Source organism: Coffea eugenioides, unplaced genomic scaffold, assembly GCF_003713205.1.
Source record: "Coffea eugenioides isolate CCC68of unplaced genomic scaffold, Ceug_1.0 ScVebR1_2283;HRSCAF=3281, whole genome shotgun sequence".
In the NCBI taxonomy this organism is placed as follows: Eukaryota; Viridiplantae; Streptophyta; class Magnoliopsida; order Gentianales; family Rubiaceae; genus Coffea; species Coffea eugenioides.
In genome coordinates, this window is record NW_020862756.1 from 1 (window position 1) to 25,393 (window position 25,393).

A 25,393-nucleotide genomic window follows, 5' to 3' on the forward strand; every position below is an offset into this window, starting at 1 on the left:
ATCGCAGGTCTCTTCTAAGATTAGTTAAAACGACAATAGGACCATTGGCAAATATTCGATTCACTAAGGTTGGAGACTTTGGAATCATCCTTTACGTACAAACTGATTAGAGATATCTTGTAAATTTATTGATTCCTTACCTATAGACAAGATATAGAGTTGCATATTAGTTTGAGAAATTCCATTTCCACCTATAAATTATATCATATATCATGTTCTTTATTGTTGTAATTGATTGGCTAAACAAACTTCATCTCACGAAAGGAAATGATTATCAGTTAAAAGATTGTCCTGTCTTTGAAGTTTGAACTATAAAGTTTGCATCTATGCACAGAATCAAGAATGCTTTCTACACTTAATTAGTAAAATAGCTTAAAGAGCACGGACATCTAAGTCAGGTACAGATTAAGAGATCGACTTAATTAATTGTTGCTGATAACTATTACTTCATGTTAAGATTAGGCTAATTAGGAGCTAACAAACACTTCTGAATTAAATGGCTAACATAAATCCTAACAAGCAAAGCAAGCATTTAAGCATCTGCAAAAAAAAAATCACAAAACCATGCCTAAAACCACTTTTATCAAATGTTGGCCCAGAATCTCAATGAAATCAGGAAATCAAGTTTAAGAAAGAAAAAGAAATTGACAATCAAGAAAAAGGCAGAGGTAAATGATGGAAAATCAAGTTGAAGATTGAGATAGGAATCTTACACCATCTTTTTTGTTCCCCTCTATAAAGGTAACTTGGTTATGTTCTGTTGAAAATATGCTAAATATAAAAGGTAACCTGTTATCGTGAAATCCCCTACCCAGTGCTTGAAAAGCAGAGTTAAACAACATATGCTAGGAAATTGGAATCATCTTTACGTACAAACTGAATATAGATTTCTTGTAAAGTCATTGATTCCTTACCTACAGACAAGATATACGGTCTTTGCATTTGCCACTTCTGCTTTATAAAAATGTGTAGAAAAACAGGTGCATATATTAATCTGGCTTTGCAACTGCACTTGAAATATAAGAGCCTCTCCTCCATTGCTGGTTCTTACTCTTTTATTGAGAAGCAAAGCTCTCTTAGATTAGATGGCTGACACTATTATCTCTCTTGTTATTGAAAGAACTGTTGATCTGCTGATTAAAAAATCTGTTTTCCTGAAAGATGTTGGACGACAAATTGAAAGAGTCCGAAATGATCTGGACTGGATGCGGTGTTTCCTGAAAGATGCAGATCAAAAGCAAGATGAAGATGAAAGGATTCACCACTGGGTTTCACAAATCAGAGCTGCTGCCTATGATGCAGAGGATGTCATTGAGATCTTTGCCAGCGAAGTTGAGTTCTTCACAAAGAACAAGGGACTCGTCACCAAATTGACGTATTATCCCTTGAAAATTGTGAACCTCTACAAGATAGGTAAAGAGATCGAGTCCTTACAGATAAGGCTCAATGACATAGCTGATAGCCGTGAAAAATACGGTATAAAAAATCTTGGCGAGGGAACGAGTACACAAGGAGAAGAGCTTCAACGTCTCCGACGGTCCTCTCCAATTAGTGAGGACAAGGATATTGTGGGCTTCGAGAAGATAACAAAATCCCTGGTGAAAGAACTTTTGAAAGGGGACAAAAACCGCCGGGTGGTTTCGATCATTGGCATGGGAGGTGCTGGTAAGACAACTCTAGCCAAAAAAGTTTATAACCATGCTGATGTTAGGGAGAGATTCAACTGTCGTGCTTGGGTATGTGTCTCTTCAATTTACAATCACAAAGAGACGCTGAGAACAATCATAAAGCAACTGAATCCAGTAACTAATGAGCTACTTGACATGTTGGAAAAGATGCAAGAGCAGGACTTGGAACAAAGGGTCTATCAAGATCTACAAGACAAATGTTATCTTGTGGTACTTGATGATGTATGGAAGGAAGCAGCGTGGGATTGCCTATCCAGGAGGGCCTTTCCTGATGTTGGCACATCAAGTAGATTGCTGCTTACAAGTTGCAATCGGGATGTTGCCGTACACGCAGATGCTCTTAGCATCCCACATGAGTTGAAAACTTTGGGGGAGGACGATAGCTGGCAGTTGTTCCTCAAAAAGGCCTTAGGCCATGGAGCTAATGCTGTGTGTCCTTCAGATTTGGAAGTAGTAGGCAGGAAAATTGCGGGGCGATGTGCCGGTCTACCACTGGCCATAACGGTTATTGGTGGCCTGCTACTAGGCAAGAAAAAGTTGAAGAGTGAATGGGAGAAAGTTCTCAACAACTTTAGCGCATACCTATCAAGAAGCCAGAGTGAAGCAGGGGCGATTCTGGAATTAAGTTATGCAGATCTTCCTGCCAATCTGAAATATTGCTTTTTGTATTTGGGTTTGTTTCCAGAGGACTCCGTGATTTCTGTGCGCAAGTTGATCCATATGTGGGTTGCAGAGGGAATAATGCAGAAAAGAGATGCAAAAAATTTGGAGGAAACTGCAGCATATGATGATGTGGAACGACTTTGTAGCAGGAATATGGTCCAAGTGGCGGAAATGACTGTTGATGAGAGGATTAAAAGCTGCAGAGTCCATGATTTACTGCGAGAGCTTGCAATCAGAAAGGCAGAGGATGAAAATTTTTTTTCAGATCCATGACACCAGAGATGATGAAATATCAGCCAAATCCAGGTACCTTGCTGTTCATAGTCTCCCTCTGGATAAAAATTATTTTGGGTCTTCAACCCCTCTCCGGTCTCTACTTTTTTTCAATGTCCACAGGGAAAACTTCAGTCTTAGCTTCAAAAGTTTCAGAAAGCTCAGGATACTAGACCTTGAGAAAGCTGGGATGGATTATTTGCCAAAAGAAATTGGTGAAGTCAGGCTTCTAAGGTATCTCGGTTTAAGACGCACACCCATTAGAAGGCTCCCTCATTAGAGCTGTTAATCGAACCGGGCAGCTCGCGAGCCGAGCTCGACCCGGCTCGATAAGGGCTCGACTCGGCTCGTTTATTGAGAGAAACGAGCCGAGCTCGAGTTTAACTTGATGCTCGTTTAATAGACGAGCCGAGCTATGCTCGGCTCGTTTAAGCTCGATAGGCTCGAATAGTAGGGGTATTAGTGTCATTTCATTATGTATTTGATACTCTACAAGCTCGATAGGCTCGAGTTCGAACTCGAAATTGCTTGAATAGTAAGGGTATTAGCGTCATTTTAATTGTGTATTTGATATTCTACAGGCTCGACAAGCTCGAGTTCGAGCTCGATAAGCTCGACTCGATTTTGAACTCGAGCTCGAGTTTTCTACCGAGCACATCGAGTCGATCTCGAATAGTTTGTGAAGCTCGAATTACTAATCGAGCGAGCTCGAGTTGGCTCGATTAGGGGTTCGAGTCGAGCTCGATTATCACATGCTCGAGCTCGACTCGGCTCGTTAACAGCACTATCCCTCATTCCTTGGGTTGCTTGCGGAACCTACAAACTCTTGACATACGGACCTATTACCCAGTAAAAGTTTCAAATTTCATTTGGAAGCTTGAAAGTTTACGGCATCTATATGCGCGTCGTATGAAATGTGATGTGCCTCTTAAGATTGAAGGATTGAGGAATCTCCAGACTCAGTCATGCGTACCCTTTGATGACATTATGCACAATAACATGATAACTTTGACAAGTCTTCAGAAACTGGGGATTGAAGTAGACGAAAGTTCAGAGATAAACAAACTCTGCATGCATTTATCTGAGGTTGGAAGCCTAAAGGCACTACATCTTTATTGTCCTGCAGGAATTGGGCAGCCACAATCTCTAGCTGGACTTTCTAAGCTCCATCATGTAACAGAGCTTAAGCTACGCGGGTTGGGTTGGAGAATGCTGCCTCCTGATTTCCCTCCAAATCTCTCTCGCTTGTCTTTGTACTTCACAAGTCTCGAGGATGACCCAATGCCTGCACTAGAGAAGTTGGGACAGCTGTCATTCCTCAAAATCGAAGCTGCATATTTGGGACCACAGCTAGTCATTTCTAGGCATGGCTTTCACCAATTGAAATTCCTTGAGCTCAACTCCCTATATGATTTGGATGAAATAAAGGTGGAGGAAGGCGCACTGCCACAGCTCCAGTGCCTGAGAATCAGGAACTGCCGCAGATTATGGAAATTGCCGGAAGAGCTGAAGCACATATCTACTCTTGATGCGCTTGAGCTTGTGGACATGCCGAAAGATTTCATCAGTAGGCTTGATGCGGACATGGTTTCCAGCGTCCCTAACCTCAGAATATTTTGACTTGCCGGAGGAAAAAAGTTGGTATTGATATTTATAATTCATGCGTAGAATGGAAGCATATATATGTGCGTGTGTGTATGTGTATGTGTATATATACATACATATATATATATATACATGTACATATACATATACATACATACACACACACAACATGCACACACATGCACATATACATGCATATATATATATATATGAGGATGCTCACCTCGGCCATCCTGCGTGTCCGAGGTGAACTCACCTCGTCCCTTATCAGAGCTCATCCGTATCTTGGGCATAACCCCTGAGCTCGGCCACTTCCCTAGCCTACCGTGTAGGTGACCTCGGCACCACCCACTTCGGCCGCACGCTGATGAGGTCACGGCCCCTGACATCACCCAGGTCCAGTGCTTTATCTGAAAAGTACTGGAGACTCTTAATGGAACCTGCTCAATACTCTCCGTCATCATACTCAGGCGGCTACAGTGTCAGAGTCAGGCCTCCTGACACGGGACAGAGCCGTAATGACCAGAGAATGGGTCCCACCAGCATGAGCTCTCCGCTCTGTCCTCTACCCTTCTATAAATACCCCACATACACTCCTAGCAAGTAAGCATACACTGTTCATTTGCTCATACTCTAGCATTTTCTCGTTCTCATACTAACTTAATCGTCGGAGTGATACCAGGGGAGAAGCCCCGCCATTCACTTCGGACAAGAAGGTCGACTTCGGACACGAGGATACCCCTCACTTCATCTCAGAGAGGTCTGATTTAGGTCGGTCCATCTATCCACCAAAAATCACCTCTTCAATATACATATATGTGTGTATGTATATAGATGTATGTATGTAGAATTAATCTTCTATGCAATAACTAATAATTTATACACTATTAGATTTAGATGAAATTCAAATTAAGATTAATTATTATGCATGTCAGTATAGAGAAGATTAACAATATATTATTGATTATGCCAAGTTTTAAATTCAGATCAAGTCACATTTCAAATAAACTTTGTAGAATGACTCGGAACTTTACTCCAAATTCCAAGTAAAAGCCACCACAATGCTAGAAAGAGAAGTAAGAAAGAAAAAGATGCAAAATCATTATGCAGATATATAGTAGTGCTGCTTTCTTTTCCTAACAGCTGCTAAAACGTACATAGCAGGTTTCCTTTGAAGTGGAAGATGCATTGAATCAGCCATTTGAAGATGGTTCATTCGATTTAATTTGGTGCATTGAATGTGCAGATCACATAAGCGACAAAACAAAGGTTATATTTCTTGTCGCAGCTTCCTTTACAATTACTATTTCTCTTTATTTTATTTTTTGTTTTTATCATTCTTTAAAAATGATTATCTACCCTACTTGTTGAACGTAGGTATCACATAAATGTCAATAATGTAAAATTCTGCTGATGCTATTTTCTTCTTGATGAAGTTTGTTCATGAGTTGAATCGGGTGGCTGCCCCTGGTGCTACTATCATTTTAGTTACTTGGTGTCATAGGGATCTTTCGCCCCTTGAACAAGATTTGCATCCGGATGAGAAAAAGTTACTGACCCAAGTGGTGAGCGGAAGTCGTGCTAAGTGGATTTCTGCTGCTGATTATATGAATTTATTCAAGTCATGCTCTTTTCAGGTATTCAATTGCGTTTACTTTTTGCGGCTCATTTATTCGACCAGAATCATTATTTTTCTTCATCACAAAGTTTTCCTTTTCCCGATTATCTAAGCCTCCTGTTGTTAATTAGGAGATCAAGTATGCAGACTGGTCTCCACACGTTGCTCCACATTATGCAGAAATGAGGAAGATAACGTTGTCATGGAAGGGAATCATGTCGTATGTTAGACATGTTGGTAAGCATTGTGTATTTCACTGGCATATATAGCCAATTCATTACCATTATCTACCTTGTAATTCTTTGCTATAATTCTTAACCATTTCTCCATCTTTTCTCAATTTCAATTAATAGGATGGAGGCAAATGAGCATCAAGTTTCTGATGATGCCGTCAGTGTTCGACACATTCAAAAATGGTCTGCTTAAGTATTGCATTCTTACGTGCCAGAAGCCTCAGTAGTTCAGTTCCAGTGATGTTTAATGTCCATGCATAAATATCACTCCACAGTCGATAGTTCCTTGTTTTTCTTTCTCAAAAGCTAATTTGTACTTGTATTGTTCCTCAAAACGTGAGAATCTTTCTGATTTTGAGATTTACCATTAGAATTTTCCTTTTTTTTTTCTTTGGAAGATCTACTATATTGTGCAAATGCGTTGCACAAGATCTTGATATTTGACATTGGAGTTTCGAATATCAAAACTGATGTCATTTCACCCATAAATTTGTAAGTAGTTTTTAAGTTCTCAGGTAATAGGAGAGTAAGAGGAGCCCTATTTTCCATCCACTTTAAGGACAAAAGAAAGAACTAAAAATAAATAAAAAACTGGTCATTGTTCAAAAAGTTTAAAATGGAAAAAAAAAAAAAGAGAAAAACTAATAGTTGGTCTAGTCTCTAGTATGTTCAAAAATGCTTGATTAAACCCATTCGCTGTATACCTGTCATTAGACCTTCCGGCGAATACTTGGTTGCAGTCAAAAGCATAAAAATTTACTATTTCTTCTTTTTTTTGGGGGGGGGGCTGGGACCACAAGTGAGCGCTTTGACTCAACTTGTGATACATGTTATACTGAGAACTAGCAGACTTGGTCCACCTAATATTGAAATAAAAAGAAAAAGTTCCAGTCGAGTTGTCAAAGCTGAGGTGGAACTTTTAGTTGCATATTAATCCAAGTTTTTTTACTTTTCTTTTAAGAAAAGCAAATTAGTCTAAGTTGAACTCTCTTAATTAAATGCTTAAATTTGCATGTCTCATTCTTGACAAGTCTCTTAGTGCCTGAAGCAAGTATAACTTTGAGAAAAGTCAAAATTTAGTCTCCAACGGCTGGAGATGAGAAAACCAAATAAAAATGTAGAAAAATTAAGATGCCAAGATAAATGAAAAGAGGCGTACCCACGGCCACGGATGGTACACTGCAGTTTCCAAAAGAGACATCCAATAAAAAGTTTAATTCTAATAATTTGATATCTAAGTGAAAGATGTCTTTCTTTTTCAATACTTGGAATAGTCTCTTTTTTTTTTTTTGAATAATGGCAAACCCCATACATGGGGGAGGGATGTCACCTCTAAATTTTATTAAAAATGTAAATTAGAAAAGAAAGTATTGATTATTCAATACTTGGAATAATCAATACCACGTATAATATATGCAAAATGGGCACTTATAAACTGAGTACATAGAAAGCTTAAGGGTATTTTTGTTTTCAAGTAGATATTGATAATAGAATATAGTGGCAAAATGGCCAGCTGACCAAGGCTCTCCCATGTACCGAATACATCGAAAGTTCAAGAAGTCGAAGGGTATTTTTGTTTTCAAGTAGACACTGATAGCAAAATATAGTGGCAAAAAGCCCAACTGACCAAGACAATACTAATTATCGGGAAGGTAAAAAAAAAAATCACTAAATCTTCACGTCGAGTATGGAATCAGGCTTTCACTCGAAAGCTTCCATATGTGGTTTCTGCCCCTTGAAGTTAGCCTCATTACCATAGTAAAGGAACGTGGATTCAGGCTTTGACTCAAAATCCTTCATTTGAAGTTTTTCCTTCTTCTCATTTGTGTCATCGCCATTGTTAATGAGTACGGATTCATGTTTGGACTTGAAGTCCTTCATAAGCGATTTCTTCTCATGTGCGGTCTATCCTCCTTTGAATTGGCATCATCTGCGTGGTAAAGGAACGTGGAACCAGACTTTGACTTGAAGTCTTTCAATGTATTAGAGTGAAGGTGCTAATTTTGTTCAGTAAAGTTCTCAGGGTTGACAGCGGGTTCAGAATGTCCCTGGGATCCTTTCTTGCTTCCATGAAGCATGCAACCGGCACATTCAGGCAAAGGACACAATTGAAGAAACAAGCATCATTGTGTATAGGTACATAAACAAATCAGCGGAAGTATGTTGCACACCAAATTATAGCCTTGTTGGTCTTGCTTATCTTAAAGTGTCATTCTACACAGGTGAACCTACTTAAAAAATTTTTACGTAAATCTAGGACCATTAATTTCTTGCTCGTCAACCTTACCTACTATACCAACACCTTCTCAACCTATCTCTCTACCTCTATAGTGGAGACATTGGAGATGAATTCCTCTAACCAACGAAAGTAAACAGTTTCAAAAGTCAAGTTACAGGACATTTAAGTTTCTTATAGCCCACATCGGAATGTTTTGAAAAGGAAAGCTTTATGAACATACAACTACAGAGCCACACGTCAGTTTTGCTCTCCTTAATCTGAAGAGTTTCCGATACCTCGGGCAGGATAGTTAGAGTTGAGGATAAATGTGTGAAAAGGAAGAAGAAGGCATTTTCTCAGGTAGATAGTTTTAACTGAGAGGATCATAACAATGCCGAATAATTAACGTGATTTAAGTGGGCCTAAGTTCTAACAGTCAAAGAATCATTGCTTATGAACTACTACTTCAAGTAGAGGATTGATGTTTGAGAAATCTTGCCAGGGCAATTGTAAAGAATGCGACGAGAGCAACATATGAACCCATCCTCCCTTTGAATAGCCTCAAAATGTGACTTTGATAGTGGAAAACTCTTGGGGTTATTGCTATTTATACAGAAAATGAGACTTTGGATTGAAGTTTTTCTCAGAAAAATTTTTACATTTTTAGTGATCACATTTTCTATTAACCTTTTTTTCACATACACTGAATCGCTACAGTAATTTTTCTAAAAAAAAAAACTCTAAAAATAGCAATCCAAACGGCAAGAGTATAGCATTGATGACGTGTCTAGTTGGATGGCTTCCACAATTTCCTGTCTTGGTATTCGTACACCAATCCATTACCAACAATTTTGCATTTGTACTCTACGGGCCGAAATTTCCTGAAGTCATCCGTCCATTTCAAATAACACTACATTATTCGTGTTTTCAAGACTCAACTTAGCTCATAGCGATATTGACCATGTAATAATGGATAAAAACTTTTGAACCCTCCTATTTGGCCCTTCTCCCTGATAGAAGTTCTCCCATGGAAAAAAGAAAAGAAAAGACAGAGGTAAGTGGCTATTTCGAAAATTTACAGGTGCGTGAATTTTACAGCAACGAATATTGACGTGCAGTTGGAGCCATCACAATTTTTCAGTGGGGGCACAATTCTCTCTGGCGCTATTACTCATTAGAAAACAAATTTAGGCATCAAAATAGGCACCACCAAACTATTGAACATTACTTGTCAAGGGAGAATGTGTTCATTGCCAAAAATCTCTAGCTTCAGAAGACAAAAATTGACTTCAAGTGTGATAAGTGAATATTTTGTATATATTTTTATACAGTTTTGCACGAGCTTTTGTCATATTTTTAAAGGATCATAGTCGTACTTAAGCTCTTTTTGGTGCAAATTGCTTCAAGTGTTGTTAAGTAATCGGAACTTGCAAAATGAGTAGATTAATGCATAAACATATGATATTTTGTAGGTTATCGGGGCATGAAACACTTACATATTATAAAGAAGAGGCAAGATGCTAGTTGGAGGACAACGGACAAGTGAAACAAGGAGCGAAGATTGAGTGAAAGAGAGAAGAATTTGAAGATGGAAACAGGGGAGATGGATCCGAGCTTGGATCCAGTCTCGTCCCATATGATCCGATCCCTCGTTTAGACTTCTGGAGCAGTGGATCCGAGGGCCAGGCGATCCGAGCTCGGATCGATCTGAAGAAGGCCTCGGATCCTGCATGAAGAACGGTGAAGAAAATGCTGAAGGCACGGATCCGAGCTCGGATCATGTTTTTACTCCTCGGATCTTTCTCTCTCCTCTGCAACTTGCAGAACAACTTATGTTCATTTCACACTTACTTTTTGACTCATGTTTCACACAAAATTTCGGCTGGAAGCTGGCAAACCTCTTGTACACTTGAAGAAGCAAGATGTGATGATTTCAAAGAGGGGCAAATTTGGAAGAAAAAGGAAAAAAAGACATTATTAGAGAGAAGTAGAACATAGTAGAGGATATATATCAGATTTTAATATTAGAAGTTAGTCTTGTCTTGTTCTCTCTAGCTAGTAACTTTTGTGGAGAACAATTGGAGACTTCATTGTACCCATTTTGTTGAAGAAATTGAAGATCATTGGGAGCTTCTTCATTAACCTTGGCTAAGCTTTCTCTAATCTATCTTTTACTTGTGATTCATGATGTGTTCATGCAATGAAACTTTGTGTTTTCTTGTTATATCTTACATGAGTAGCTAAATTTCTAGATCTAGGGAGTAGATAAAGCTTATGGCTACTTGATATGAAGTGGATATGATTTACACTTGTTACATCTTGTATTAACTTGTCTACTTGTGCATGCTTAGCCCTTGTTGTTGCTTGATCACCAATAACAAGCTCTTAGTTGTTATTATTCAATGAAAATTGGTAATAATGATGGAACAATATGAGTAGAGCTTAAGTAGTAGACTCATGAGAATAGAGGTACACTTAAGTGGATTAAACTTGCATTTCATGAAGGAAACAAGAGTAGGACTAGTTATTCACCATGAGAATAGGGAAAACTAGACTATTCTAGGTCATTTCATCATGAGAATGAGATTTGGTAATATTGGAAATGAATCCCTAGTTAAACAAGGGTTGTAACAAGAGGTAAATCTATTCATTTGTGTTGTTTATGCCATAAGTGGAATCTACATCCCTAAACTCAAGTATTTAGTGAATTTTCTCAATTTGTTATCTTGCAACTATCTAGTTAAGACTTGTAGGAAGTAGAAGTTATAGATTCTCTTGCGTTAATTATTAGTTAGTCTAAATAATAGAGTAAGTAAAGGACCTAGTACTTGTTTAAGTTGCTCCTCGTGGGATCGACCAGATACATGCCTAAACTACTAATTTGACCTGTATACTTGCAGTCAAATGAGTATAATTCGGAATTAAACTTGCACTTATATTAAAAACCCGTCAAGTTTTGGCGCCGTTGCCGGGGAGCGGCAATATTAGGACCTAACAAGCTCTGTTAATTTAGACCTTTATATTAGATTAGTTGGTATTAGTGTAGTGAAAATTCTTGTTAATATTTTGAATTGGATTTTTATTTATTTTTGTGATATAATTACTACATTGTCTCTATTCTTCAATTTTTGTAGTGTATGCACCGAGCTTTACGTGTAGTAGTACCTTTTGATCCTGAAATTGAAAGGACACTACGTAGACAAAGAAGCCGTACACCACAACAACAAGAAGAAGAGATTAGGCAACCAATAGAAGGAATTGCAATAGAGCTACCGTTTGAAGAAGAGATGGCAGAAAATGAAGCAAATAGGCGAGTTCTAAGGGATTTCGCTCTACCGGGAACTCAAGGATTCCAAACAAGTATAGCGCGGCCGACGGTAAACGCTAACAACTTTGAGATTAAACTATCATTTATCCAAATGGTTCAACAATCTCAATTTGGAGGTAATGCCGTAGAGGATCCTAATGCACACTTAGCCACATTCTTGGAAATATGTGATACAATTAAAATGAATGGAGTTAGTGATGATGCTATAAGGTTAAGGTTGTTTCCATTTTCATTGAGAGATAAAGCTAAAATTTGGCTACACTCTCATGCCCCCTAACACCTTCACCACTTGGGATGATTTATCTAGGGCATTTTTGAATAAATATTTTCCACCGGGTAAAACGGCTAAACTTAGAATGGATATCACTAGTTTTAGTCAATTGGATGGTGAATCGTTGTATGAACCTTGGGTACGGTTTAGAGAGTTGCTTCGGAGATGTCTACATCATGGACTTCCCGATTGGCTAATCGTACAAACTTTCTATATGGTTTATCTTTCTCTACTAAAACTACCATTGATGCAGCCGCAGGTGAAAGTTTAATGGGTAAATCACCCCAAGAAGCTCAAAGTTTAATAGAAGAAATGGCCGCAAACAACTACCAATGGGCCAATGAGAGAGGTAATCTGAGACGTCACGCAGGTATGATTGAAATAGACACTCTTAACATGTTGAGTGCCCAAATGAACAATGTGGTGAAGTTACTCAATAGGCAAGCCGGAGTTGGTTCAAGTTCATCTAATGCACATGTGGCTTGTTGTTCCATATGTGGAGGTGAACATGATACTAATGATTGTGTTGATTTTGAGCAGGTACAATTTGTTAACAACTACAATCGAAATGCTCAAAATAACTCCTACTCAAACACTTACAATCCGGGATGGAAAAATCATCCAAACTTTGGATGGAAAGATCAAGGCAATCAACATAGGCCAACCAATCCGCCGGGATTCCAACCTAGGCAACCACAAGCGGAAACTAAATCGGGTTGGGAGATCGCGGTGGAAAAACTTGCCAAAGTTACTTCGGATAGGTTTGAGCGAGTAGAAGGAAGATTGGACCAATTTACTACAATGTATAGGAATGTTGAGCTCTAAATTGGCCAAATTGCCGGTTCTCTCAATAATAGAAATCAAGGAGAATTGCCTAGTAAGACGGAGGTGAATCCTAAGGAGCATGTCAAGGCCATTACTCATCGTAGTGGTAAACAGTTAGAAGATCCTCCAGTGGTTGAAAGTGAGAAAAATGAGAGTGAAAAACAAGAAGAAAAAGGGAGGAACCAAGAGGCAAGTTTGGAGGAAGATAGTCGGGAGAAACCAAGAGAAGATCAACCATTATCTTCCACTACCATCCCAATACCTCCAGCGGTCCCATTTCCTCAAAGACTCAAGCCAAATAAGATTGATAAAGAATTTGAAAAGTTTGTTAGAATTTTCAAACAATTGCACATTAATATCCCTTTTGCCGACGCTATTTTGCAGATTCCTTCATATGCCAAGTTTCTCAAAGAGATCATGACGCGAAAGAGGAAATTGGAGGATTGCAAACAATAGCATTAACAGAGGAGTGCAGTGCCATCATACAAAACAAACTACCACCGAAATTGAAGGATCCGGGGAGTTTTTCTATACCTTGCACTATTGGTAACATCGACTTTTCTAAAGCGTTATATGACATTTGGTGCTAGTGTATCATTAATTCCCTTAACGGTGGCAAGACAATTAGGTTTGCATGAGTTTAAACGCACTAATCTTACCTTGCAACTAGCGGATATGTCTATTAGACATCCATTGGGAGTGTTGGAGAATGTATTGATTAAGATTCAAAAATTTATCATTCCCGTGGATTTTGTGGTCTTAGATATGGAAGAAGATATATCTATTGTGGCAACTCCACTTCCCCCTAAGGCGAACCAAAGGGTTGGCGGGCCGTCTGCCCAGCTCTCGCCAGGACTCACGCAAGCATTCTAATCCAAAACCCTCCGACGGTTAACCTAAGCTATTACAAAAAATGATTCTTCCGAAATAAATCGATTTCTATCACCACATTAACTTCAGAGATAACAGCATATAACTTAGCCAATCGACGGCTCTTAAATACTTTACGCGTCGCTCACAAGGGTTAAGGACATACAATACCAATATAAACATACAAACCGAGTATTAGAACCAGGGATTACACTTTTCCAGCTTCAAGTGGCAATCCAAAATGAAAGATACAATGCTTAGCTTAGAATTCATTACAAACCGAAAATTACATTCAAATTGTTCAAGTACAACCATAGGAAATATAAGCTGCTCAAATACTTTCAAACTTTCCATCCTGTAAGGAAAACAAATAAACATGGGGTGAGCTAAAGTTCAGTGGTGCCCCAAAACATGCAGTCACGTAAATCAAACAACAGATAACAATTTAAACAAATTTAATCAATTAAGAAAGCGTATAACAGCACAAGGTAGGATACAGGGGCTCTCGGGAGCCATTCTCCTCGCTTGATCAGATACCCTCGTAGTTGACCCTCCGTCAACTTTCACTACTTATAGTCCATGTAGATCCACTTATTTTAATCCTAACCCGTCACCGTTCATACCTCTGCTTCGGGCCCGAACTTCGCCTACCGACGCAGTATACTCGCCAATTACTTCCAACCACAATTCAATCAAGAATTTAAACCACAAGTAAACTAAAATCTCAATCCAAATCCAAATTCAGTTTCACGAAGAAACAGGACATTCATACAAAACAGTCTACTTTGAGGGTTCACAGATAGCAGTCCATATGGAGGAAAAATACAAAATTTCTACAGAACAAAGGCCTATGATTCTAGTTTCAAATGTCACTGACGGCACCTTAAACGGATTTTTCTACACCAAGATATAAGCATTTTACTGAAACTGGTCAGGGACATCCGAAAATCTGAAATTTCATTTTTCACTTGTGGAAAACTCCTTTTTCTCTTTTCACACCAAAATGTTTTTATTCAACCATCCCTACATTTCTTATAGAACTCCAAAACAACACATTCAGGCATTTTCATCCATCATGATTCAAGGAAAATTTAAAAACCATGCTAAGAATCCAACTCATCCTTCGGCTTCCAAAATTTCCCAGCAACTAAGATACTTTAGATCAAATTTTTCCTCTGGTTTAAACATGGTGTTAGGTACTCAAATCCAGCATGTAAACACTTAGCTAGTTATTAAAAATTTCCACTTCAAAATTAGATTCATTCGGCAACTAAAATCATCCAGAAAAATCCAGAAATTTTGTCCATCAGCCACGGATGTACATGCATGAAGAGATGTTCTGTTTTCATTTTATTTTCTGGGTTAAAACATGCTTTTAAACTCCCAACTTCCTCATGCAATTACTTAGCAAAACAATGCACATTTCCAGATCAGGAGTTGAAATTAAACCATGATTACAAACCCCAAAATTTCCAGGTTAAACCTCACGGCTTTTCAAGGAAAAATGTCCAGCAGCTCGTTAGTTCTTAAATCAAATTTTTCCTCGGCTCATTCAGAGATTCAAATGCTCAAATTCAACATACAACTACTTAACTAACTGACTAACATTTTTGGTTCAAGAATTAAATTCGAACAACAGCAATATACATTCATAACTCCAGAATTTTGTGCAACTTCTACTCGGTGAGCTTGCATGTGAAGAATTCTGTTTCATTTTTATTTTCCAGAGTAATCCAGGCTAATTAATTTCATGCGTGACTTTATCATCTTGTTTTCAGGTGATTAATACACAAATACAAACATTGATCATCCCACAAATAACGAATTAAAGCTACAACATTCCAGCTCAAGCTCACGGCAGAACCATATATTTTTTTTTTCCTTCCAATTTCTGGTAGCTTAACATCAAATTATCACATAGCTAGTTACATCATCCGAGCTTAAAGACCTCACATGCAAGTCCAAAGCATTGCTTATACTACCTCTGGTTAACCATTTTCAGTCCAGAAATTTACCTCACTGGAATCTCACTCACACGACAAAGTGCTGAAGTCAGTCCCTCTCTCTCGGCTCTTGTCCTCTCGCACAGGTATGTTGGTTCTGGTTTGGGTTGTAGCGGTTGCAACTGGTGGTGGTGGAGACTGGATGGCAACCGGCTGATCTTGGAGAATGCAGAAGGAAGTTTGCTCACGGTTTCTCCTCCTCTCCTCCCTCTTCGATGCTCGCGGACAGAACCAGAAATGGAATTGCAGCTCTCAGCTTCCTCCCTCACTCTCGGCTATATGATGCAGCTCATCCTTTCTCTCACTCTCGGTCGATGATAACAAGGTGAAGGTGGAGTGTTTGGGAGGTTCAAGTGTGCAGGTGGTGAAGATGAGCATTGGCCGAATGGAGAGGTGAGTGATCATGGTGTCCGAGGGAGTGCTTGGCGTTGCGTGGAATGGTTATGGCCGTGGGGTGATTATGGTGAAATTGTGAAGGGTAGTTTAGTCTTTTCACTTCTCCTCCTATTATCCACTTAAGACCTTAGTTCTAACTTAGCTCCAAAAATTATCCCCAAGTGTGATTTGAACGCCTAATGATTCGCTAATCTTGCAAGGCTTTGATTATCGGAATTTTTTTTTCTTCGTCTTAAGTATGGTTAGAATACTTGTATTGTTTTTATCTAGAATTTATCGGTTGCAAAATAATATTAAGGTTTCTATCTGCACTTAACCTTATTCGAAATTAAAATTAGCTATTGAAAATTAAAGAATTATTTTTAAGGAGTAAACTTAATATAACTCAAGAATTATTAACTTAGTGAAGCAAAACTAAGTGCTTTAATAGTTAGCACCGTTATATTATTTTGCACATAAAAGTTATTTTTAATTTACTTATTTAAAACAAATGAAATAATGTTATAGATTAGAAGAAGAACTACGAATAAAATATGCACTAGTATATAAAAGCGAGTGAAAGTAATATAGAAAAGATTAAGGAATACGGATGCTAGATAAAGGTGAAATTGAAGTATGCATTGGTATTTATCTGCAAAATTCAAGGTTCTCACATCTATGCCCATTATACTTGGTAGACCATTTCTAGCAACTGCAGGTACTATTATTAATGTCAAAAATGGCAAACTTAAATTTCAAGTAGGTGAAGAAGAGGTAGAGTTCAATTTGAATGAAATGGAAAAATACTCCTCTTTTACCGATCATGCTTGTTCTATTGGCACAATTGATAAACTAACCCAAGAGTTGAGCCGAGTCAATTTTGACTTCGACCCTCTTGAGCTTTGTTTATTGAGTTTAGGCATGCAAGAGGGAGATTGTGAAGCACTTGAAGAAGTGGCCAAGTATTTGGATTTTCAAGCACCCTATAATAGGGGTAATGCCTATGAAAGTCTTGGCCAAGGAAAAGGGCTACCACCACCTTCGGAGATTGAACCTCCAAAATTAGAGGTCAAGCCACTTCTAACTTATCTAAGGTACGAGTTTCTTGGAGAAAACAATACTTTACTGGTCATTGTTAGTGCTTACCTAGATGAAGAGCAATGTGCAAAGTTGTTAAGAGTTCCAAGAAGGCATAAAAAAGCAATTGGATGGACAATTGCGGACATTAAGGGTATAAGTCCTTCTATATGTATGCACCGCATTCTATTGGAGGACAATTACAAACCGGTGGTGGAAACGCAAAGAAGACTCAATCCAAATATGAAGGAGGTGGTAAGAAATGAAATTCTTAAATGGCTTGACGCATGTATAATCTTTCCTATCTCTGATAGTGTTTGGATTAGTCCCATTTATGTTGTACCAAAAAAGGGTGGAATCACTATAATTATGGGCAAAAGTGATGAGATGATTCCATCTCGGCTTGTGGTTAGGTGGATAGTGTGTATTGATTATCGCAAGTTAAATGCAGTTACAAGAAAAGACCATTTTCCTTTACCCTTTCTTGATCAATTATTGGAGCGAATAGCCGGTTATGAATTTTATTATTTTCTTGATGGTTTTTCAGGATATAACCAAATAGCTATAGCTCCGGAGGATCAAGAGAAGACCACTTTTACTTGTCCTTATGGCACCTTTGCCTTTAGAAGGATGCCATTTGGCCTATGCAACGCCCCTACTACCTTTCAACGTTGCATGATGGACATATTTTCTGATTATATAGAGAAAATTATGGAGATATTTATGGATGATTTTTCGATTTATGGCTCATCTTTTGACCATTGTTTTCATAATTTAGAATTGATTTTGCAGAGATGCGAGGAGACAAATCTTGTGCTAAATTGGGAGAAATGCCATTTTATGGTGCAAGAAGGAATCGTTTTAGGGCACAAGATTTCCTCTAAGGGAATTGAGCTGGATAAGGTAAAAATTGAAGTCATCAAATGAATGTCTCCTCCAAACAATGTTAAGGGCATAAGAAGTTTTTTAGGACACGCAGGCTTTTATAGACGCTTTATTAAGGATTTTTCTAAAATAGGAAAGCCATTGTGTGATTTATTATGTAAAGATACCCCTTTTCAATTTGATGATAATTGTGTTGTTGCTTTTGAAAGGTTGAAGAAGGAATTGATTTCGGCACCCATTATAACTTCACCGGATTGGTCGCTACCATTTGAATTGATGTGTGACGCAAGTGACTATACGGTTGGTGCGGTTTTAGGGCAAAGGAAAGAAGAAAGGTTGCACGTCATTCACTATGCAAGCAAATTATTCAATGAGGCACAACTCAATTATGCAACAACCGAAAAGGAGCTACTGGTGGTGATATTTGCTTTAGATAAATTTAGATCCTATTTAGTAGAATCTAAAGTTATTATTTATACGGGCCATTCGGCTCTCAAATATTTGCTACATAAGAAAGACGCGAAACCACGACTAATTCGGTGGATTCTTTTGTTGCAGGAATTTGATGTGGAGATAAGGGACAAAAAGGGATCAGAGAACCTCGTGGCGGATCATCTATCACGATTGGAATATATCCCGATCAATGATCAAGTTCCCATTCAAGAGAATTTTCTGGATGAATTTGTCCTAGCCATTGTCAATTCTCCATGGTATGCGGATTTCGCCAATTATTTGGTAAGTGGAGTGATACCAAAGGGTTTTAATTATCATCAAAAGAAGAAATTCTTACATGATGTGAAAAGTTATTTTTCGGAGGAACCATTGCTTTATAGACATTGTGCCGATGGTATGGTGCGTAGATGTATTCCCGAAGATGAGGTACGTAATGTTTTATATCATTGTCACAACCTTGAAACGGGTGGTCATTTTAGCACTTCAAAGACCATGACAAAAGTATGGCAATTGGAGTTTTATTGGCCAACTATGTACCAAGATGTTAGGAAATATGTTAAAAGTTGTGATGCATGCCAAAGAACCGGGAATATCTCAAGAAAAAATGAAATGCCCCTTACTACTTTCTTAGAAGTTGAATTATTTGATGTTTGGGGGATGGATTTTAAGGGACCATTTCTTAGTTCTTTTAATAATAAGTACATCTTAGTGGCAGTGGATTATGTTTCTAAATGGGTGGAAACTATCGCTTCACCTACTAATGACTCTAAGGTTGTATTTCGGTTCCATAAAATGAATATTTTTAGCAGGTTTGGTATTCCTAAGGCCATAGTAAGCGATGAAGGAAAGCATTTTTGTAATAATCAAATTGACTCTCTATTGCTTAAGTATGGTTGTAGGCACAAGACATCACTACCATACCACCCGCAAGCAAATGGACAAGCTGAGTTAGCCAATCGAGAGATCAAGCTCATCTTGGAGAAAACAGTGAATAAATCAAGGAAGGATTGGGCGAGACGTCTTGATGATGCATTATGGGCATATCGAACGGCATTGAAGACACCTTTGGGGATGTCGCCGTATCGATTAGTCTTTGGAAAAGCTTGTCATTTGCCTGTAGAGGTGGAACATAAAGCATATTGGGCAATTAAAGTAATTAACATAGATTTATGTCTTGCAGGTGGAAGGAGACTACTTGAACTGAGCAAACTTGAAGAACACCGGCTACATGCTTACGAGAATGCAAGAATTTATAAGGAGAAAGTGAAATATTGGCATGATAAGCATCTCGTTTCCAAACAATTTGAGGTGGGGCAAAAAGTGCTATTATACAACTTACGCCTTAGGTTGTTTCCCGGGAAACTCAAGTCAAGATGGTCGGGACCTTTTGAAGTCACTCAAGTGTTTCCTTATGGAGCCGTTGGAATAGTTAATGCGAGAAATGAACGATTCAAGGTCAACGGTCAACGATTAAAACCCTACTTGGCAGGTGAAATCGTTCCTAATGGACTCATATGTCCTTTGGGTGACTCTTCTTCAACTTAAATATCCTACCCTTTTGAGTCGAGCCAACGACTATAAACAAAAGCGCTAGTTGGGAGGCAACCCAACGATTTCTTTAGTTTTACTGTGTTTTTAATATGTTTCTTTTGTTAGTTGGTGTGATTTTTCTTGTCTTATTGGTTTGTAGGGGGGCCACCGGAGTTTGAATGTTCATCTTGGAGGTGCACTTGAAGAACGATAGTTAAAAAGGAAAGTTTCCATATTGGATGTTGTTTTAAGTGTCTAAATTTCTCGTTTATATATCCCATGTTGCACTTTCATGATATTTAAGTGAGTTCGGTGATAACATGTTTGTATCTGATCATTAACTCATTTGATGTGCATTTCATGCCTAAAAGTGCTATTTTAGTGTTAAAGTGCCAAAATGATCAAAGAACCTCAATCCTCGATTTGTAATTTAGAAGTGTTTGAGGTGTTTTGAGAGGATGGATTCAGCGTTTAGAGCATATTACACTTGCATGTGAAGAAAAAGTTGGAAAATTTTCATCTAAAAGTGTAATTCAGAAATTGCAAAAAAAGGTTGTCAGAATTGGAAAAAAATTGCAGTTTCTACAATTGTTACAGAAACGAGAGGATCCGAGTGCTCGGATCATTTTGATTCGAGTGCTCGGATAAATTTCTGTACAACCTGATTCGAGCTTCAATCGATCCGAGGCCTGATCTATAGGATCCGAGCTCGGATCGATTCGGGCATATAGCAGAACCGAAACCTCGGTTTTGCATTTCTTCAATTTCTCTTCCTCCTCTTCATCGAAACCCTAGCCCCTCTCCACTAATCTTCTATTTCATCCATTAATTTTCCAATCTTTCACCATAAAAACATCCCCAAGCCTCTTGTGGTCATAAACCCTCAATAATTTCTCATCAAAAACATCAATTTGGGGGCTTTTGATTGTCAAAACGGGAAAGAGGGAGCCAAACTAAAACCATCCATTTGGGGGCTGAAATTGGGCTTGTTTGTCCTGCATTTTGCATCTTTTGCATCCTCTAACATCACTCTACATGTTTGAGGTAAGTTTTCTTGATTTCCTGTGGTATTTTACATTTCTAAGAATGTAATTTCCTGAGTTTCTGACATATTTTATGGGGTATATTATAATGGTGAATTGTTGTATTTAGTTGCTCCTTGATACTTAGAAATGTCATTTACCTTATTGTGATGCTTAATATTGAGGAATGTGTACCCTTGGTGAATTAATCTTATTTTCTCTCATTTATTAAGTTCATAGCATGAGTGCAATTCACATGTGTTTTAATGCTCTATTTTTTTTGGTGAATTTGATGTGTTGAGGAATTGTTAGAACATCTTGATTTCTTAGCATGACCGTTTGAACAAATTGGTATGAAATTCTTGAGATGAATTGCTAAAAAGGGGTGAATTGTTGGAATTGAGGATGCTATATGAATGAGTATCGAGATGTGGCTCTTATATAAATGCATTAGAATGGTAGGAATTGTGCTTGAGAAATTGCTTTGTGGAATATTCTCTTGAATTTGATATTTCTTGGCAGGGAGTTTAGCCCTGTTTCAAGGGGAAACTTTGCCGAAATTTTTTCAGATGAGTTTCCACAATTTTAGCAATGCTAATTTGTTTCATTCATGTTCTCAAAGTGCTAGAGGTGTTGTTTGTTTAACATGTGAACTAATTTTGACATTAATATAAGCACAATGATTCGAACACGAAGAGCCACTATTTGAACGCCTACTCCTTCACCAAGTCCTGAAGCAACACCTTCAGTGGGGGAAGAATCTTCTTGCCCTGAGCAACCACCACAGTCACGACGCAAACAGGCATCTATAAGTCGCGAGGAAACCCCTCCAGAGTATGATATCACTCAATTCACATCACTCGAGAATCAAGAGTGGTATGACGCTGGGTTGCTTAAGGAAATTATCATCGAGAAACACTTGGCGACTGAGGTGGATGCTCACTACAAGGTATCGGCGGCATTTGCTCGACTTGGATGGGAGAACATTCTTCAGTTGCCTCGCCATTACTATCCAAACTTGGTGAGGGAGTTTTATGCAAATGTGGAGGATAAGCCTGGACATAGCGCTAATAAGATTGTTTCTTGGGTCCGTGGGAAGCGCGTCGTCATAAAAAGGGAAAAAATCGGCAAGTTTATAATGGTCAAAAATGACGGAGAGGACGTGAAATTGACTAAGGAATTTAAGGCGCGTGACCCGTGGCTAGTCGAGGAAACTGTGGCTCGCCTTAAGGGGCAATATATAGATCGAGGACGTTCCGGGAAGAAGATAGTGTATGCCGACTCTTTTGAAGCTCGATACCACTTAATTTTTTATCTATATGCTCACAACGTGGTTCCTAAGAAAAGTGGTAAAAGAGAGCTACGGAATAGTGACCTCTATTTTCTCGACAAGATGATACATGGCGTGGGCGCACAACTGACCGGCATTCCATTGCCGAGCATCATTATAAGTTATATACGCACCACAGCTAGGATGCGACCCGGCGATTCTTGTTTCGGATTTCCTCGACTCCTATCTTTGTTGTTTGAGAAGCTCCAAGTCAATGTGAGTGCTGACGAGGCACTGACCACCAAGTCCATTGATGAAGTGACGATCACATTGTTGAGGTCATTGGCCATCCCTACCGATTTCGGTGCTTCTTTACTTCAAGAACGCGCTACTGGGGAAGCTTCTATGTCCACTCACTCTCCGCCTCATCCTCAACCCTGACCGGAAGCTCAAGAGATGGAAGCGTAGCCGACTCAACCGCCTCCAATTCGACCTCCACCACCTCCCTCTAGGTCTCGGTGGCAAGAGGTCCTCAATGCCATGTGCTGTATGGAGACACGAGTTATGGAGCAGATTGACCAACAAGAACGAGTTATTATGGAGAGAATGGAAAGACATGATTGGCAACTTCGTGCTTTGGAGGACCATTTCCAAATTCGTCGTTCTCCTATACCGACTCCGACTCCCATACCTGGCGAAGGTCAAGCTGCATCTATTCCTGAGCCACGAGACGATGTTGAGCAAGAAGCTCGTGCAGAAGTCGGAGGAGAAGAAGCTTCGGAACTTGGCGGCCCCTCAGCTTAATTCGCTTTATTTTCATTTTTATTTAGTTTTCACATTTCTTTTGTTTTAGATTATCCTTTGTTGACTTTTAGTTCAGTGTTTTATTTAGTTAAGTCTTTTGAACTGTTTCACTCCCCTTTTGTTATGTACTTACCCCTTCCTGCAGTCTAAGTAGATTTTGGGATGTTCGTGATGTTCGAGAGGTTCGTATCGACTGCTGGATCTCTCTTTCTATTAATTAGAGGAGTATTGTTGCTTTACCCTCCTTTCACATTGAGATCAATGTGATTATTAAGTGTGGGGGAGGGTTTGTGCTTGAGTAACTCTTTATTTTTGTTGAGAAATGCTGGAAATGAATACTGGAAATATAGATTAGGACTGAATTTTTGTTGAATTGTGGGTTGTTGGCAGGGAGTTTCGTCTATTTATAGGGAAAACTCTGTCAAAATTTTTCCAAAATCTTTTTCAAATTTGCACTATGACCCAAGCAATGGCGATGATTGTCAAATTTTCCTAATGTTTGAACAAATTCAAATATGCTTTTGATGAATTCATTTCTTTCTTGACTTGCGATTAAGTATTATGTGATTCTGATAAGTGCACTTTAGAAAGTATATTTAATAAAGTGGGGACAGTTATGCTTCTATTGTTATCTTTAATGAATTCTCTCCCTTCACTTTGATTTACAAATAGGTGATTGATATAGTTTAATTGGTAATGTTTTTCCATTTCCATGATAAAAGAGGGTTATATATATATATATATTCTAAAAAAAAGAAAAAAAAGAAAGAGCAATAAAGTTGCACCGACTATTTAAGTACTGAGTAACCGGGAATCTTCATCTAAAAATGTTGATTTTCGCGTAAAAAGGCACTTGGGGTAAAAAGGTGTTGTGACCTGGATATGTAAGTGCGGAGTAACCGGGGGTTTTCACCTAAAAGTGTTGACCTTCACGTAAAAAGGCATTTGCAATATTCAAGTGTTTGTATTTAGCATATATTTATGATACCCTCCTGTAGTAAAATTTTGAGAAAACAAAATGGATATAAGGGAAAGTATTACCTTGTGACTGTCGCGCCCCATTTTTTCGCGATGGAAAAGAAAGTGTTTATAAAAAGGATGTGATTTATTAATAATAAATGAAAAAGGACCTAGAATGGGACTTAAAAGAATGCGACAATTTGGGTCCAAAATTTAGTCTAAAAGGGTTTTTAAGAAAAAATAGGAGTCGCCACTTGGTATGGAGTTTTGGTGTACCAAGTCACCTAAAAAAATAAAGTAAAACAAAATGAAACCCTTTTTGACAACTCCAGGTCTTTGAAAACAAGAGAAAATGGATTCGGGAGTCACGGTTGAAGAAAGGGAAGGCAAAGGTTCGATTAACTCAAACCTAAGGCACCCTTTCAACCTAGTCTAAGCTAGTTGCGAGGTTTAGTCAAAATTTTCCTAATCTAACCTTTAATTTTATCACATTTTGGAGGTTTTCTACATGGATGCAAATCTTAAATTTATAAAAATACCGAAAGGAACAAAATGTTCATTCAAGGATTTAATTGAACCAATCGCATTAATTGCGAAGGCCAAAATGATTCCTTGAAAGTGTCACGAGTATGCAAATGATGAAATAAAAATAAAAAAAGAAATTAAATTATATACATATATATATGTGATCAAAGAAAAAGAGAATGCAACATAAAGGGTACGGGAGACAAAAACTCGTGACTTAGTTTTCTTATACAAGGATTAATGGGGTATTTGAACTAAAAAGTTATAATCACCCATTTCCCATGTTTGAAAAATAATTATCCTAACATGAACAAGCAAATGAACTAGCTTAAATGAGATGCAATTCTAAATGACATGATTAGTACCTATAGAGGGTAAGGGATAATATAATAGGAAATATCATGCAAATGAGAAAAGATCCTAAAAATGAAAATATGCATGAAAATGTAGTGAATAGCACACAAAGATGAATCTAGCGCAAGATAACCTAAAGGGTCTAGCGTTGGACTAACCCATTTCTAAAAATCCTTACTAGCGTTGGACTAGCAAGTAAGCGGAGGGAGAAACCACAACTAGCGCTGGACTAGTGTGGTGACGCCATGCATTGGCAATTCATAGTGAAGCAAATAAAGTATAAATTAAAACAAATAAACACATAAGAGCACGTAACACATAACACGTAAGCATAATATCTAGATGCCAAAATCCTAAGAAAAGCGGATAAAACACATAACACATAAGCCACATAAACACGCAACCTATCTATTACATCGGGGAGCGCCTAACTACAATCTAGGAGGGAAAAATATAATAAAACAAATCAAATTATCTTATCTATTACATTTTTGAGGTATTTAAATGCCTCTCGAATCATTAAAAAAAATTAACTAAAACATA

The 25,393-nt window shown here is 38.2% G+C and overlaps 2 protein-coding genes and 1 non-coding gene across 3 annotated transcripts; 2 read left to right on the forward strand and 1 right to left on the reverse strand.

Moving 5' to 3' along the window:
* The first annotated feature begins 1,085 nt into the window (after positions 1–1,085).
* Positions 1,086–2,624, forward strand: LOC113756399 (putative disease resistance protein At1g50180). The gene has a single exon (XM_027300084.1). It carries the CDS (start codon positions 1,086–1,088, stop codon positions 2,622–2,624), a length of 1,539 nt encoding a protein of 512 aa, XP_027155885.1.
* Positions 2,625–5,385: 2,761 nt separating this feature from the next.
* Positions 5,386–6,470, forward strand: LOC113756398 (tocopherol O-methyltransferase, chloroplastic-like). Its single transcript, XM_027300083.1, has 4 exons — positions 5,386–5,498; positions 5,666–5,866; positions 5,979–6,084; positions 6,201–6,470. Exons 2-4 carry the CDS (start codon positions 5,837–5,839, stop codon positions 6,305–6,307), a joined length of 243 nt encoding a protein of 80 aa, XP_027155884.1. The 5' UTR covers positions 5,386–5,498; positions 5,666–5,836; the 3' UTR covers positions 6,308–6,470.
* A 5,503-nt stretch (positions 6,471–11,973) lies between these two features.
* LOC113756400 lies at positions 11,974–12,080 on the reverse strand. Its single transcript, XR_003465941.1, has one exon. It is a non-coding gene; the product is annotated as a small nucleolar RNA R71 (small nucleolar RNA).
* Between the last annotated feature and the right edge of the window lie 13,313 nt (positions 12,081–25,393).

Coding starts and splice junctions, on each gene's coding strand:
- LOC113756399 (XM_027300084.1), top strand. CDS start 1,086: ATGGCTGACACTATTATCTCTCTTGTTATTGAAAGAACTGTTGATCTG.
- LOC113756398 (XM_027300083.1), top strand. CDS start 5,837: ATGAATTTATTCAAGTCATGCTCTTTTCAG. Junction 5,867..5,978: donor TCAAGTCATGCTCTTTTCAG/GTATTCAATTGC, acceptor GTTGTTAATTAG/GAGATCAAGTATGCAGACTG. Junction 6,085..6,200: donor GTCGTATGTTAGACATGTTG/GTAAGCATTGTG, acceptor TTCAATTAATAG/GATGGAGGCAAATGAGCATC.